This window comes from Pristiophorus japonicus, chromosome 19 (assembly GCF_044704955.1).
Source record: "Pristiophorus japonicus isolate sPriJap1 chromosome 19, sPriJap1.hap1, whole genome shotgun sequence".
NCBI lineage: Eukaryota > Metazoa > Chordata > Chondrichthyes > Pristiophoridae > Pristiophorus > Pristiophorus japonicus.
In genome coordinates this window covers 99,742,227-99,758,032 of record NC_091995.1, presented here as the reverse complement: position 1 = coordinate 99,758,032, position 15,806 = coordinate 99,742,227, and the positions used below count along the sequence as shown (strand labels likewise).

Below are 15,806 nucleotides of genomic sequence, written 5' to 3'. Positions count from 1 at the left end.
CCCTAGTCTCTGAATTAACTGTGTCACTCTCCATCTTAATGAAGAATTCTACCATATTATGGTCACTCTTCCCCAAGGGGCCTCGCACAACAAGATTGCTAATTAATCCTCTCTCATTACACAACACCCAGTCTAGGATGGCCAGCTGTCTAGTTTGGTTCCTCAACATATTGGTCTAGAAAACCATCCCTTATACACTCCATGAAATCCTCCTCCACTGTATTGCTACCAGTTTGTTTAGCCCAATCGATATGTAGATTAAAGTCGCTCATGATGACTGCTGTACCTTTATTGCACGCATCCCTAATTTCCTGTGGTGCCATCCCCAACCTCACTATGACTGTTTAGTGGTCTGTACATAACTCCCACTAGTGTTTTCTGCCCTTTGATGTTCCGCAGCTCTACCCATACCGATTCCACATCATCCACGCTAATGTCCTTCCTTACTATTGCGTTAATCTCCTCTTTAACCAGCAACGCTACCCCCGCCTCCTTTTCTTTTCAGTCTATCCTTCCTGAATATTGAATATCCTTGGATGTTGAGTTCCCAACCTTGGTGACCCTCGAGCCATGTCTCTGTAATCCCAATTATATCATATTCGTTAACAGCTATCTGCGCAGTTAATTCATCCACCTTATTACAAATGCTCCTCGCATTGAGACACAGAAAAACAAGCCTGAAGACTCTAACACTTTGTCCTTTTAGAATTATGTTGTAATGTGGCCCTTTTTGACTTTTGCCTCTGATTTTTCTACCCTCCGCTTCTACTTTTCTCCTTTTCTACCTTTTGCTTCTGACCCCATTTTACTTCCCTCTGTCTAGATTGGGCTGATGCTTGTTGGCAGAATGATAATTGTCTGAGATAAATGCATTGGCTGAATTTAGCCCTTTTTCTGTACGTCACTGCTTCTTCCCCTGCCCTCTGAATACCCATGAGTACATTAAAATGGACATCCCTGAAGTTGCAGCTGGATTGCATTTTCCCTCTGTTTAGTGTTGAAATGTGATCGTACTTGGAGTGTGATGTCAGTCTACAGTCATACACCTCTGATTCTTTCAGCTGGTCCACAAAGTGGCCATACCAACTGTAGACACTCCTACTGTCTACTCCAATTGGTCATGGCCACTCTGCTACTGGACTGCAGTAGTGAGATGTCAGCTGAAATCGGTGAGAGCCTCTCCAACACATGCCAGGGTCCGCAGTGTTCCCAGAGGGCCCCAGCGATGTCCAGAGGGCGGAGCCTTGATGGCGGTCCAGTGGGTGGAGACCCTGACGCCTCGTGGATTTTAATCATTTTAACAGGCAAAAGAATTACTTTCTTGGCAAGAATGCAGGAGCCAAAGTTTTCAATTGTCACCATATACTCACGTCAAATCAACCCCAAAAGATATTGGAATGGTAAACTGCCCTCTTCCATTATAAGTCAGGGAGGCAATTAAAGCCTTTCTATTCCAATTGCAGAAAAGTTGACACAATTTGCCGTTAATATCCAAGAATAAGCTTTTTTAATTAACACTGAAAATATTAGCTTTACACCAGTTACAGGTCTACTCCACTGGCGCCCATTTCACTTTGTACGGTTGTTTATGCAAATTCATTCTTGACTAATTGTACAACGTCTTCTGTTCCACCCCTCTGTAGACAACTCTTAAAATTTGTTCCAGTCATTTTATTGATGCACCTTTTTCATTTTTATGTCGTTATTATTTTTAAAGTCGAACCTGGTCTGTCTGACTTCAACTCTGTCCACGCGCCGCGTCTTCTTGGTTAGTCTGCCAGAGTTGAGGGTGACTTGCTTCCACACTAATGAGTTCTAAAGTGACTGATGAGACCAATGCGGTATCTACAGTCTCTGTCACAGGTGGGGCAGGCGGTGGTTGAAGGGACGGGTGGGTGGGCTGCTTGGGTTGCCATGCGTTCCTTCCGCTGTTTGTACTTAGCTTCCACGTGCTCCCACGAAGAGACTCTTAAGTGTTCAGCGCCTTCTCAGATGTTTCTCCCCCACTTAGAGGCGGTCTTTGGCCAGGGATTCCCAAGAATCGGTGGGGATGTTACATTTTTTCAAGGAGGCTTTGAGGGTGTCCTTGAAGCATCATCTCTGCCATCCTGGGACTCGCTTGCCCTGACTGAGTTCGGGAATCTAGCATCAGGCATGCGGACATTGTGGCCCATCCATCGGAGCTGGTCAATGACTCAATGCTGGGGATGTTGGCCTGAGTGAGAATACTGACGTCTGTGCACCTATCCTGCCAATGGATTTGCAGGATTTTGCAGAGGCAGCGTTGGTGGTACTTCTCTAGTGCTTTGAGGTGCCTGTTGTACATAGTCCATGTCTCTGAAGCATATAAGAGGGAGGGTATCACTACTGCTCTGTAGACCATGAGCTTGGTGGCGAGTTTGAGATCCTGGTCGTCGAATACTATTCCTCAGGCGACTGAAGGCTGCACTGGCGCACTGAAGGCGATGTTAGTCTTCGTCATCGTTGTCTGTCCTTGCTGTCGGTAGGCTCCCGAAATATGGAAAATGATCCATATTGTCCAAGGTTTCGCCCTGGATCTTGATAATCAGGGTGGTGGGGGGGCAGTGCTGTGTGGCAGGGTAGGTTGGTAGAGAACCTTTGTCTTACGGATGTTTAATGTAAGGCCCATTCTTTTGTACGCTTATGAATTCGGCCTCTGAGTGCACTAATGCGAGCGTCGTCTGCATACTGTAGTTCAATGACCGAGGTTGGAACAATCTTGGATCTGGACTGGAGGTGACAGTGGTTGAACAATTTCCCGTTTGTCCTGTAGATTAGCTCCACTCCAGTGGGGAGCTTGTTAAAGGTGAGATGTAGGATTGCAGCGAGGAAGATTGAGAAGAGTGTTGGTGCGATGACGCAGCCTTGCTTGACCCCTTGTATTGGGTCTGTGGTGGATCCGTTGGTAAGGATCACGGCTTGCATGTCATCATGAAGAGCATGGTGACAAATCTTTGAGGACAGCCGAATTTGAGAAGGACACTCCATAATCCTTTGCGGTTGACAGAGTCGAAGGCCTTTCCGAGGTCAAAGAAGGCCATGTACACAGGCCTACTCAGCAGCTCAATGGTGAATACACGTGATGTGGGCACCTAATACCGAACCCCTCACACTCATCCTGAACAGACATTCGCAACACTCTGGCCTGGGTATTCACAACATAACATGTTAAAGTGTTTTAAAATACAATTCAATCAAATGAGATCATTTTTGGCGAGTTTATTGCACATTTATGTGAGACTGAGAGATGGGGACTGAATGTGAGACTTGCAGAGAATCGGGGAGTTGACGGTGTCTGCAGCATGAGATGACCATTTAAAACCTGACTTTCTAATAAGTATCTGACTGTGGTAGAGTTACAACAATTTGTCATAGCAATTTCTGTCACAAGCATTTCCTCAAATTTTGAGTCCTATTGGTAACCAAGGTTACGCCGACGTGTGCTGCTTGCTGTTGCTGCCGATCCACCTTTTGTTAAATGCAAAGGATGCCTGTGGTCACGTTCGTTGCTCTGTGTTCAGCTAATAGGATAATCTGATTCTGCCTTTGGGGGAAGGGCGCATTCCCCTGCAATTTAATAGCTTGCTTTTGCGCAGTGCTGTATTGAGCAGCCCAGCTCGGAATGAATGAGAAGGACTGGTACTTGTGACCATATCTCTGGCAGTTACTGCTTGAATTGCTGTGCTATGAGGCTGTCTTGTGACACTTTTATCAATCAAACTAATTTCTAGTCAATTGTTTTTAAAAGGTGTAACCAACCACCAGCTTAAAATTGCAACCATATCAGGAGTGCTCTCAGGTGCTCAGTAACTATTTGAGTATGAATTCTGGAATCCAACAGCATGCATGTCATTTTAATTGGTGGTGTTCTTTCCTCTTCCCTTGTTTGTTCCTCTTCTTTCACTCCGCTCCCCCCTCCCACCCTCATCAGTTCCTCTGGCTCCCTTCTCGAAAGGGAAAAAATACTGAACACACGTTGCCAAAATCTTATTTTCCAGAGTAATTCACTGATGATCAATCGCCCAGTAAAAAGGACTCTTTATCGAAGGTGTGGAGATCTATTTCTCTGAAGACGTGTTGCCATTTTCACTCCTTTTTGCTGGAACATGCAGTGCAGATACCATGAGAGCTATATACAGTGATGTGCAACGCGTTTAACATTGTCAACTCTTTATAATTGTGTCAGCGCTTGCTTTCCCACACTCCACACTTGACTAATACATTAGCAGGCTAATGGATTAATAATGGATGGCAGTTGTAGGATTGTATTTGTTGGTAAGTTTCAGATGTCTGCAATCTGCAAATAGGATTATTAGAACAAAAGAATTAATGACACAAACCTTGGGAAATAGAACAGGTGCAGAGTGCATATTCAATCCTCGTTCAGTCTAGTTGCTGTGAAATTGTAGTAGGGTAATGTACGAGTGTATGCAATGAACTCGTAGATTTTTGACAATGATGTAATTTCTCCAGTTGCTGGGGATCCCTGATTTAGAAACCCCTGACGCAGGTTTCTCGGTGTCTGTTTTACAAGATATCACTGATCTGAATAAGTGATGATGGAGATGCAGGTGTTGTAATAAGACTGTTTTTTTCTTCAGAGTGAAGTCTTGAACCCGGGATACCTTTCCTTCCAGGCCTTGAAGAGTCAGGTATGCACAAGCGAAGATTCATTCGTTTCCCAACTCGAAGCTTCCGTTTAATGAAACGTCTTCTACTTTGCTGCTAGCCATTAAGCTTTTATGTTCAAACTAAATCTGATTCATATTTACAGGAGTGCTATGATAGACCGTTATCATTTAAAAGTGGTTTGATGGGTTAGTAAGAAATAGGAGCAGGAGTGGGCTATTCAGCCCCTCGAGCCTGCCTCCAGCATTCAATAAGATCATGGCTAATGATCTACCTCCACTCCAATTTCCTGCACTGGCCCCATTTCTCTTGATTCCCTTAATATCCAAAATCTATTGATTTCTATCTTGAATATACTCAAACGACTGAGCCTCCACAGCTTTCTGGGGTTGAGAATTCCAAAGATTCACCACCCTCCGAGTGAAGAAATCTCTCCATCTCAGTCTTAAATGGCCAACCCCTTATTCTGAGACCGTGATCCCTGGTTCTAGACTCCTCAGTCAGGGTAAACATCCTCCCTGCATCGACCCTGTTGAGCCCTGCAAGAATGTTGTATGTTTCAATGAGATCACCTCTCATTCTTCTAAACTCGAGAGAATATTGGCCCCGTCTACTCAATCTCATCTCGCCGGACAATTCTCTCTTTCCCCCCGCCCCCATCCCAGGAATCAGTCTGGTGAACTTTCGTTGCACTCCCTCTCTGGCAGGTATATCCTTCCTTGGGTAAGGAGACCAAAACTGTACACAATACTCCAGGTGCGGTCTCACCAGGGCCCTATATAATTGCAGCAAGACATCTTACTCTTGTACTCAAATCCTCTTGTAATAAAGGCCAACATACCATTTGCTTTCTAATTGCTTGCTGTACCTGAACGTTAACTTTCAGTGATTCGTGTACAAGGACATCCAGGTCCCTCTGAACACCAACATTGCCCAATCTCTCACCATTTAAAGAATACTCTGCTTTTCTATTTTCCCTACCAAAGTGGATAATTTCACACTTATTCACATTATATTCCATTTGCCATGTTCTTGCCCACTCACTTAGCCCGTCTATATCCCCTTGAAGCCTCTTTGCATCCTCCTCACAACTTGCTTTGTATCATCAGCAAACTTGGATATATTACATTTGGTCCACTCATCTAAGTCATTGATATAGATTGTGAATAGCTGAGGCCCAAGCACTGATCCTTGTGGCACCCCGCTAGTTACAGCCTCCCAACCCGAAAATGACCCGTTTATTTCTACTCTTGTTTTCTGTCCGTGAAACAATCCTCAATCCATGCTAGTATATTACCCCCAATCCCATGAGCCCTAATTTTGTTTAATAACCTCTTGCGTGGCACCTTATCGAATGCCTTCTGAAAATCCAAATACACCACATCTACTGGTTTCCCTTTATCTATTCTGCTAGTTGCAACCTCAGAAAAACAATTCGTCAAACATGATTTTCCTTTCATAAATCCGTATTGATTATTCTATTTTCTAAGTACCCTGTTACCACGTCCTTAGTAATAGATTCTAGCATTTTTCCTACATTACAACAGTGACTACACTCCAAAAGTACTTAATTGGCTGTAACGTGCTTTGAGTCATCCGGTGGTCGTGAAAGGCACTGATGTCAACTGCTCTGCAGTTCTCCGTTTTCTCTCTCCCTCCTTTCTTAAATAGTTAATGCATTTTAATTCTTCTTTTTGTAATAACTTTCTCCTCCATGAGTACATTGCCTCTGCTGGGTTGCACTGGTGCTGGTCTAAGTAGTCGTGTGTGAGCCTAGATAACAAGAACAAGATAAACTTGTATTTATACAATGCTTTTAACATAGAAAAACATCCCAAAATGCTTTATGTGGGATGGAAGGATGGAGAAAGAAGATGAAGCACGCCAGCTGAACCTATTCCTGTCCTCGTCGCTTTCACAGCACAGATTGCCAGTGCTCTGAACTGAGAACATTGGCCAATTGTCCCTTCTCTAATCCAGGAATGCTGCGGTGAATTGTACCATCGATACTGCTGATCTAAGATAACTCAAAACAGGTTGAAGATGGAAAATCTTATGGCCTGTACAATTCACCCACTCACTACTTCAGTCAACCGAGCCACCAGGAAAACATGGATTTGTTTAAATGTCTGAAAAAATTCTGCGGTCTGTGGTACTGCTGCAGAGAAGAGACTACAGTAACGATTAATGTAATGACATGCAGTATATTTTATGTGATTATTTTCACCTCCATAATCCAAGCTTCAAATACAAGGCCGATTTTAAAAACAATTTTCTCCTCCTGAAATATTAGCGATTTCAATCCTTGAGGATGAAGCATTTTTCTACATTTTGCATTTCCATGTTGGATATAGCTTGAGTTGCCCCGGGCCCTCGCCACTTCTGGGCCCCGAACTCGTGCCTCTCCTGGGCCTCGATCACTTCTCTCTACAATCTCACACCACTAATTCGATAATGCTCACACTGTGATATGTGTGCGCACTCGGTCTCTGCAACAGAGCTGGTCTCCAGTCGTCTTTGTTAATCCTTGCCACTGGACCAAGACATAGCTCTGTCAAGCCCGTGTGGTGGCTGGTGTGCAATGGCCACCACACATTAAAAAAAATTAACGCACAGGCATCTTCCACCCTTCAACATGTAGTTCGGGACCTGGAATGTCAGGTCCTTCATTGAACCACCTGTGAACTCATTCCTTTTTGGTGTGGAAGCAAGTCCTGCTCAATATGAGGGAACACCTAAGAAGAATAGCTCGAATGGACGCAGGGTGGTGAATACAGCTAACAAAATTTACCAAGAGTACCAGTGCACATTGTAACTTTAATAAAATTGCAGATCCTTGAGTGACATTTTCAGTTGATGATTTATTATGGACTGCCTCAAACCTGCATCTGTCTGAGAGGAGACTATATCCTCGTCAGCTTTAAAGCTGAAAGCTGTTCTAACATTTGCCCCACCCCAACTATAAAAGTACATGAAGAACTTGGAATATCTCATTTAATTTATGCTTGGGTGGCAGAAATTCAACTACAGCTGTTCTCCATTTTTTTCCAAACTTTTTTTTAACCCTGATGAAAATTTGGATAGTGACTGCTTTATACGAGGCTGCAATTTGAAAATACTGCAAACTTAAAAAAAATCTCCCTTTTGAAAGAAAGAGACTAACATTTCTATAGCGCCTTTCACGACCACCGGATGACTCAAAGCACGTTACAGCCAATTAAGTCCTTCTGGAGTGTAGTCACTGTTGTAATGTAGTGGCAGCCAATTTGTGCACCGCAAGCTCCCACAAAGAGAAACGTGATAATGACCAGATAATTTGTTTTTTTTTGTTATGTTGATTGAGGGATAAAAACTGGCCAGGACACCGGGTTAACTCCCCTACTCTTCTTCGAAATAGTGTCATGGGATCTTTTATGTCCACCTGAGAGGGCAGACGGGGCCTCTGTTTAACCTCATCTGAAAGATGGTAGCTCCGACAGTACAGCACTCCCTCAGTACTGCACTGGAGTGTCAGTCTAGATTTATGTTTTCAAGTCTCGAGAATGGGTGTTGAACCCACAACCTTCTGACTCGGGGGCAAGTGTGCTACCTACTGAGCCACAGCTGACACCACCATGTGTCAATGGTTCTCTTGAAAGCAATGATTTGTGTCTGAGTACAGTCTCACAAGCACCAAAAGACTTCTCAGATGCCTTTTCCGAGTGTCCTTCATCTGTTCATATATGCAATTTCTGGCGGGGTCACTGAATAGCAATCAAAAGTGGGAATCCGTTTCGTGCCTCCTCACCCTCCCCATCCTAACTTGAGACCTCGCTAGTCTATAAGATCACTGCGTTCGCACGTTTCCCCTCTGAGCCATTAGGGAAACGTCCATTTGATTCTAAACCTTCATTAGTGTTGGCACATTCATCAGTATACAGATTAAATGCAAGAGTATGTAGTTTCAGTGATATTACTTGTGCGTTCTAGAAAGATAGTGTGGAAAGAGGCCATTTGGCCCATTGTGCCTGTGCTGGCTCTTTGAAAGAGCATTGTGTGTTATCTTGTTGAGGAAGACTGGGAAGGGGACTCGAACATGATTCATCACCCATGTTATTTATAGCCACACAGACTGATAGTGATAGAACACAGTATTTTAACTTGAGCCATCCCAGAGAGTGCTCCCATGACACAGTGGCAATGTTGTTTTAAGAACTCTTGAGAAATCTGTAGAGGGCATATATTTGAAGAAATATGCTCTGAATTTAGCACCAACTCCTCCATCCTCTGATTATGAAATGGATTTTATGACATCTGTGGGAGAAATTTGTTAAATTGAACAGCCTTGCAGGCTGAAGGAGGAATTTTGAACAGCAGCAGTGGGAATTTGGTGGAGTTATGGGGGTGGTGGATAAAAATTATCTATCAAAATGTGCCTGAAGCATTCTAAGAAAGAAATTAATCCTGAACAACGCTAAGCTTGTCACATTTGGTCCTCGCAGTTAACTAACTAAAAGGTGACTTGCCAGGCTTTTGTAATACAAACTCTCTCTCTGTTTGTAAATATGATTTTTACCTTTTATTTTTAATGCTGAATGCTTTAAATAGGACTGACTTTTGTATTCCACCTTGTGCTGATATTCTGTGTAAAGCTTTAGAAAACGATGTCATAGGTGCAAACCCACATCTATCATTCTATGTGTGCTATATTTCTGAACTCGGGAAGGTAACCTTGGTGTTGAGCAAAGGGTTGGTGCTTTCCCTGGGGAAGGAGTGATTTGCCCTGCCCTTGTCTCTGCATTTCCCAGCTGCATGGGGGCCTGGGTGCAAGTTCTTGCTACACAGCAAGATCAAGGAGGGGGAGCAATTTTCGCACAACACACTATCCCAGGATGCTTTGCAGGAGGTCAGAACGGGGAAGGAAGTTGGGCACAGGCGAAGAGGGAGTTTGTGTTTTGAAGGTTGGAAAAAAAGTTATGTAGCAAGGTTGAGAGGTTTGAGAATTCCAGCGTGCAGTGGGGGAGAGGGTGAAGGATGAATAGTGAACCAGAGTTCGAAGAGCAGAGGGAGCTCCTGCTATGCAGGATTGGAGAAGATTGCAGAAGGAGGATATAGTGAGGCCATGGAGGGATTTAAAAACAAAGTTTCTAAAGTTGCCATGCTGGTGGGAGGTTTCCAGGGACTGCGTTACAAGATTCAATATTGGATAGTATATAGGAAGTGTATGTTGTGTGCAAGTTGAAGTTTATGTAAAGAGGGGAGGTCAGCTCGGGGAACATCAGTGAAAACATGTTTGAGGGCCAAGGTAGCTGAAGGCTTCGTCACCACTGGTAGAAAGAAGGGTGGTGCACAAAATGCCAAATGATGTGGGAAGAGATAAAGGGGTCAAGTTTCGGGCCGCGCCGAGAACGGCGCAGCCCCGCGAGCCAAGCCTCATTTTCGCGGTCAAAACCGTGCCTAAAACGTACCTCGGTATTCTCCCCGCTGCTGGAACGTTCCAGGCCCTTGGTGCAGCGCAGCACAAGCTGTTGGGGACGGAGCCAGGTCCCAGCGCTGAAAACAGTGCCGGGACCTTTGCACATGTGCGCTAGCTCCAGGCCGCCGAGTCTGTGTTTGAGGGGCCCGAAGCACGCCGCCCCGAGCCCTGGCCGAATAGGCTCACTGGGGCGGTGAAGATCGGACACGGGCCTCCCTCCAGTTCAGCTCCCACTCCACTCCGGCTCTCACCCCCCCGCCCCGTTCAGCCGTTCCCCCTCCCTTCACGTACTCGGGGCCAGCCTGCCCGGCATCTTGCTGGGGGCGGGCCCCACTCGAAGACTTCAGGCCCGGCCAACGAGATGAAGCCGGACCGTTCAGCAGCCCCCCGCCCCCCACCCTCTCCTCTTCCCCCCCCCCCCCCCCCCCACCCTCTCCTCTTCCCCCCCCCCCCCCCCCCCACCCTCTCCTCTTCCCCCCCCCCCCCCCACCCTCTCCTCTTCCCCCCCCCCCCCCTCTCCTCTTCCCCCCCCCCCCACCCTCTCCTCTTCCCCCCCCCCCACCCTCTCCTCTTCCCCCCCCCACCCTCTCCTCTTTCCCCCCCCCACCCTCTCCTCTTCCCCCCCCCCACCCTCTCCTCTTCCCCCCCCCACCCTCTCCTCTCCCCCCCCCCCCCACCCTCTCCTCTTCCCCCCCCCCCCCCACCCTCTCCTCTTCCCCCCCCCACCCTCTCCTCTTCCCCCCCCCCCCCACCCTCTCCTCTTCCCCCCCCCCCCCTCTCCTCTTCCCCCCCCCCCACCCTCTCCTCTTCCCCCCCCCCCCACCCTCTCCTCTTCCCCCCCCCCACCCTCTCCTCTTCCCCCCCCCACCCTCTCCTCTTCCCCCCCCCACCCTCTCCTCTTCCCCCCCCCCACCCTCTCCTCTTCTCCCCCCCCCCCACCCTCTCCTCTTCCCCCCCCGACCCTCTCCTCTTCCCCCCCCCCCACCCTCTCCTCTTCCCCCCCCCCACCCTCTCCTCTTCCCCCCCCCCACCCTCTCCTCTTCCCCCCCCCCCCCACCCTCTCCTCTTCCCCCCCCCCACCCTCTCCTCTTCCCCCCCCCCCCCCCACCCTCTCCTCTTCCCCCCCCCCCCCCCACCCTCTCCTCTTCCCCCCCCCCCCCACCCTCTCCTCTTCCCCCCCCCCCACCCTCTCCTCTTCTTCCCCCCCCCCACCCTCTCCTCTTCTTCCCCCCCCCCACCCTCTCCTCTTCTTCCCCCCCCCCCACCCTCTCCTCTTCTTCCCCCCCCCCCACCCTCTCCTCTTCCCCCCCCACCCTCTCCTCTTCCCCCCCCACCCTCTCCTCTTCCCCCCCACCCTCTCCTCTTCCCCCCCCCACCCTCTCCTCTTCCCCCCCCACCCTCTCCTCCTTCCCCCCCCACCACCCTCTCCTCCTTCTCCCCCACCACCCTCTCCTCCTTCTCCCCCCCCACCCTCTCCTCCTTCTCCCCCCCCACCCTCTCCTCCTTCTCCCCCCCCACCCTCTCCTCCTTCTCCCCCCCCACCCTCTCCTCCTTCTCCCCCCCCACCCTCTCCTCCTTCTCCCCCCCCACCCTCTCCTCCTTCTCCCCCCCCACCCTCTCCTCCTTCTCCCCCCCCCACCCTCTCCTCTTCCCCCCCCCCTTTCCTCTCCTCTCCCCCCCCCCCCACAACCCTTTCCTCTCCTCTTTCCTCCCCCCCCCTCTCCTCTCCCCTGTCCCAGCATGCTGTTGGACGGCTCCTGATGCTGCAGTCGGTGAGTAGAAACTTAATTTTTTATTTATTGATTTTTTAATTCTTTTTTTAATTTTAAATTTTTTAAATTTATTTATTATTGATGATGGCTCTTTATTTGTAAAAGTGATATGTTTCATGTTTGTAAACCCCCCCTTCTCCTCCCCCCTCCCCCCCGTCTCTTGTTCCTTACGCCTTTCTGAGCGTACAAAAATCTACACTTACACCATTCTGTTAGTTTGGAGTAAGTTTTCGCTGCCTAAGCTTGCAAAACAGGCGTAAGTGGTCGGACACGCCCCCTTTTGGAAAAAAAAATCTGTTCCAAAATGAAACTATTCTAACTCACGAGAACTGGAGCACACTAAATGCTGAAAATTGCAATTTCTTCGATAATTCTAAACTAGTTGCTTCAAAAAAAATAGGAGCACCTCCGGCCGAAACTTGATCCCAAAGAATGGGCAGGTAGGTTGGGATGGTGACGCTATGGGAAGTGTTTGGGCATAAATGTAATGTGTTGTGGGCCACTGAGGCCAGGGATAATGGGCGGGACTTGGTTCCATCAATATGATTAGCTGAGTTTGGGAAAGTTGGAGTTTATGGAACACGGCAGATGGGAAGGAAGCAAGAATGATGTGGAAAAAATTAAAACCTAGAGGTGACCAAAGCATGGATAAGGATTTTGGTGTTGGAGGGCCTGAGGTAAGGTTAAATGCAGGCCGCATTGTGGAGGTGGACCTAAGCATCCTGGTTATAGATGAGATGTGGGGTTTGAAGCTCTGGTCTGGGTTGTGCGGGATTCTAATGTCTGGTTTAGCCTGAGTGAGGAAGTGCGGAAAGGGATAAAGTCGCTGATAAGGGAGCAGATTGATGGTGGGAGCTAAAAACCACGGTTTTGGTCAAATGTTCAATTAGCGGAAGTTTTAACTTGTTTGCTACAATTTTGACAATCAGCCCGGTTAACGCAGAGGTAGTCGTGGTGTTGAGGAAAGAAGTGGATAGGCAGACCTGGACAACCAATGAGGCAATGGAGGAGGTTGATGAGGAGGACTCGGTGGAATAATGCACCGTGTCACACTCTGAGAATGTAATTCGTGACTTTGATTAGAGTGATCTTGGTGAGATGGGCGGAAATTGCACTGTAAAGTTTCGAACAGGGAGTTTCGTGGAGATGAAAATGTTGCAGGGTGGCAATGACATGTTCAGGACCTTCGAGAGAGAGCAAGACTAGGGATGGGCAGTAGTTGAAGAGAATGATTGAGCTCAAACTGATGGTCCCCATCACCAAGGATGGGTGATGTTGGCGACCTTGAAATATAAAAGAATGGTGTCTGAGGAAAGGAAAGAGTTCATACATCCGCTGGCTTGGGAGCCAGCTGGAGAATTTGAATGGGGAGCAGATCAAGGAGCGAGAGTTGGATCTCCTGGAGGAGATGATCTTGGAGATGGGAGAAAAACTGCAGAGTGATGGGGAATTTGGGCTAGAGTGCATGGGAAGCTGGGAAGGTCGGGCTGCAGAGGCTAAGGGAGGAAGGATATCGGTGCGAAAGTTGGCATGGAACTAGGGAGGGCGGTACACAGCAAGAATTTTAATTGAAGGCGCTGGAACAGTGTGAGGTGCTTGAAGGAGGAAAAGGGTTCAGAGGAGCAGAGGGTGAAGCCGAGGTGTAACTATTGCCAGAGCATAGTTCAAAATTTTATAAAGTAACCTAGCCTGATTTTCAGAATAAAGACCATGTTGTTTCTGTTACTGAAATCCTCTTCTGAAAAATGTTATACCTTGTTTTTAAAAATCAATTGGGAGAGGTCTTGACCTGGTCCTAATTGGCAGTTTCATACTGCAGATTAATAAATGATTTGCTTTTGGTCATCTTAAACTTTCTCACTCGCCTACTTTATTTATATATATATATATTTATCCATTTAGTGTAAGTTGACTGTGGAAGTCATTGATGTGCTGTGCTTGGCTGCTTCCATCCCTTTCATTTCTGGGGAATGAATTGAAGCAGGCATTAGTTACCCTTTGACCACTGTTGCCAGTGCTGAACGCAGTAGCTGAAGGCTTCTCATGGGACCATCGATCTCTTGCTTTGTGTTTCTGTGACTAGAGGTTAGGATAATGCAAGGGCAGAATATCGATCTGTTGTCACACAAGCTGTCATACTCCAACTGCAGAATTTGAAGGACGGTCTGACGTCCTTGGATATTTTATACAACTGAAGCTTTGAATTAATTCTAATACTTTACAAATTGCAGTGCAGAGATGGTGGTGGTGGCGGGGGGGGGGGGAAGGATCAAACTAAAATGTAGTATTCTAGGACTAACAGACTATTAAAAAGTTAAAACAAGAACCGATGTTTTCCTGCCTGGTGAACTGTTTGGGTTTCCAGGAAAAATGTAATGGCACTATCCTTTGAAATACTGGGTATGTGAGGCACAGGAACAAGTATGGGCATTGAAAGGAAATGTGCTTTAAAATGTAGTCCAATGTTTGTGGCCATTTTCTTTCCTTTTAATGGGCAGGTGCAGAGATGATTGGTGTATCTCAGCTACAAGATGATTGTACAGCTTGAACTTCCCTTATCCCAGAACCCAAGGGACCTAGCCTGTTCTGGATAAGGGATTTTTCCAGACGAGGGGTGGTCATGTTAAATTAGATGATACAGGTACTGAGCAAGGGGATATCAGGGCTGGCTGGCTTGGGGCTGGGAGTGCGGCAGAGAGATCATGGGCGGTGGATCGCTGGGTCACGCCAGCGATTGCGGGAGACGGCAGCGAGAAAGGACTTCAATTTGTTTATGTCGGAGTTCTGCGCATACGCCACCCGGTGGCCAGGAATGGTTCTGGACGAGGGGTGGTTCCGGATAAGGGAGTTCTGGATAAGGGAGGTTTAACCTGTATTAGTTGAAAATGCTCTGTGCAACTGGAAACCTCACTGGCATTTTGCCACTTAGCTAGCATTGTGCACTTCACTATGGAAGTAGCAACCACCAACTATTTTCACTTGCAAACAATGAGATACAATGTACACAGGAGTATTGTACATACTGCAGTGAATAATTGATGGATAAGAATGTATGAGGTTTGGATTAAGTGAAACTGCAAGAGAAGAGTTTGACCAACTTGAAATCCATGTCAAAACCAAGGGAGCAAATTCTAACTTTGAATACGCTCTGACATTTTTTATTTCTTATAATATATGTATCCTTATGTATCTGTTTTGTCAATCGCTCTATTTGATCCTGAGCTTCTGGGGGTAATGTATCCGCTCCATCTCCACCTCCACAACATCGCCTGTCTCTGCCCCGACTCAGCTCATCTGCTGCTGAAATTCTCATCTGTGTCATTGTTACCTCAAGGTAAGGCCTCACACCTTGCATCCTCCGCTCATCCAAAACTCTGCCCATATGCTAACTTGCACCAAGTCCCATTCACCCATCACCCTGTGCTCGCTGACTTGCATTGGCTTCCAGTAATGCCTCTTATTTTAAAATTCACACCCTTGTTTTTATATCCTTCCATGGTCTTGCTTCTCCCTATCTCTGTAACCTCCTACAGCCCTACAAACCTCCCAGATCTCTGCGTTCCTTCAATTTTGGCCTCCTGCGAATCACTTCACCATTGGCAGCCGTGCCTTCAGCTGTCACGGCCTTAAGCTTTGGAATTTCTTCCGTAAACTCCTCCACCTCTCTACACCTCATACCATCTTTAAAACCTACCTCTTTGACCAAGATTTTAGACACCTGTTCTGATATCTCCCTTGGTGGCTCGGCGTCTAAACGCTCCTGTGAAGCTCCTTGGGATGTTTTACTGTTAAAGGCATTCTCTAAATGCAAATTATTGTTGTAGATTACACAAAATAAAAGTTCACGGGGTTGGGGGTAATATATTAGCATGGATAGAGGATTGGCTAACGAACAGAAAACAGCGAGTCGGGATAAATGGTTCATTCTC

The 15,806-nt window shown here is 47.1% G+C and overlaps 1 protein-coding gene across 12 annotated transcripts in view; it reads left to right on the top strand.

Moving 5' to 3' along the window:
* Window positions 1-15,806, top strand: part of LOC139230104 (RNA binding protein fox-1 homolog 1-like) — a 342,858-nt gene that overhangs the window by 81,639 nt on the left and 245,413 nt on the right. For 11 of the 12 annotated variants that reach the window (XM_070861932.1, XM_070861939.1, XM_070861930.1 and 8 more), the window contains exon 2: window positions 4,623-4,673. The exons of the other annotated variant lie outside the window; for it this stretch is intronic. In XM_070861932.1, the coding sequence (XP_070718033.1) occupies window positions 4,623-4,673 (51 nt within the window). The remainder of the gene's footprint in view (window positions 1-4,622; window positions 4,674-15,806) is intronic. 12 annotated transcript variants of the gene reach the window in all.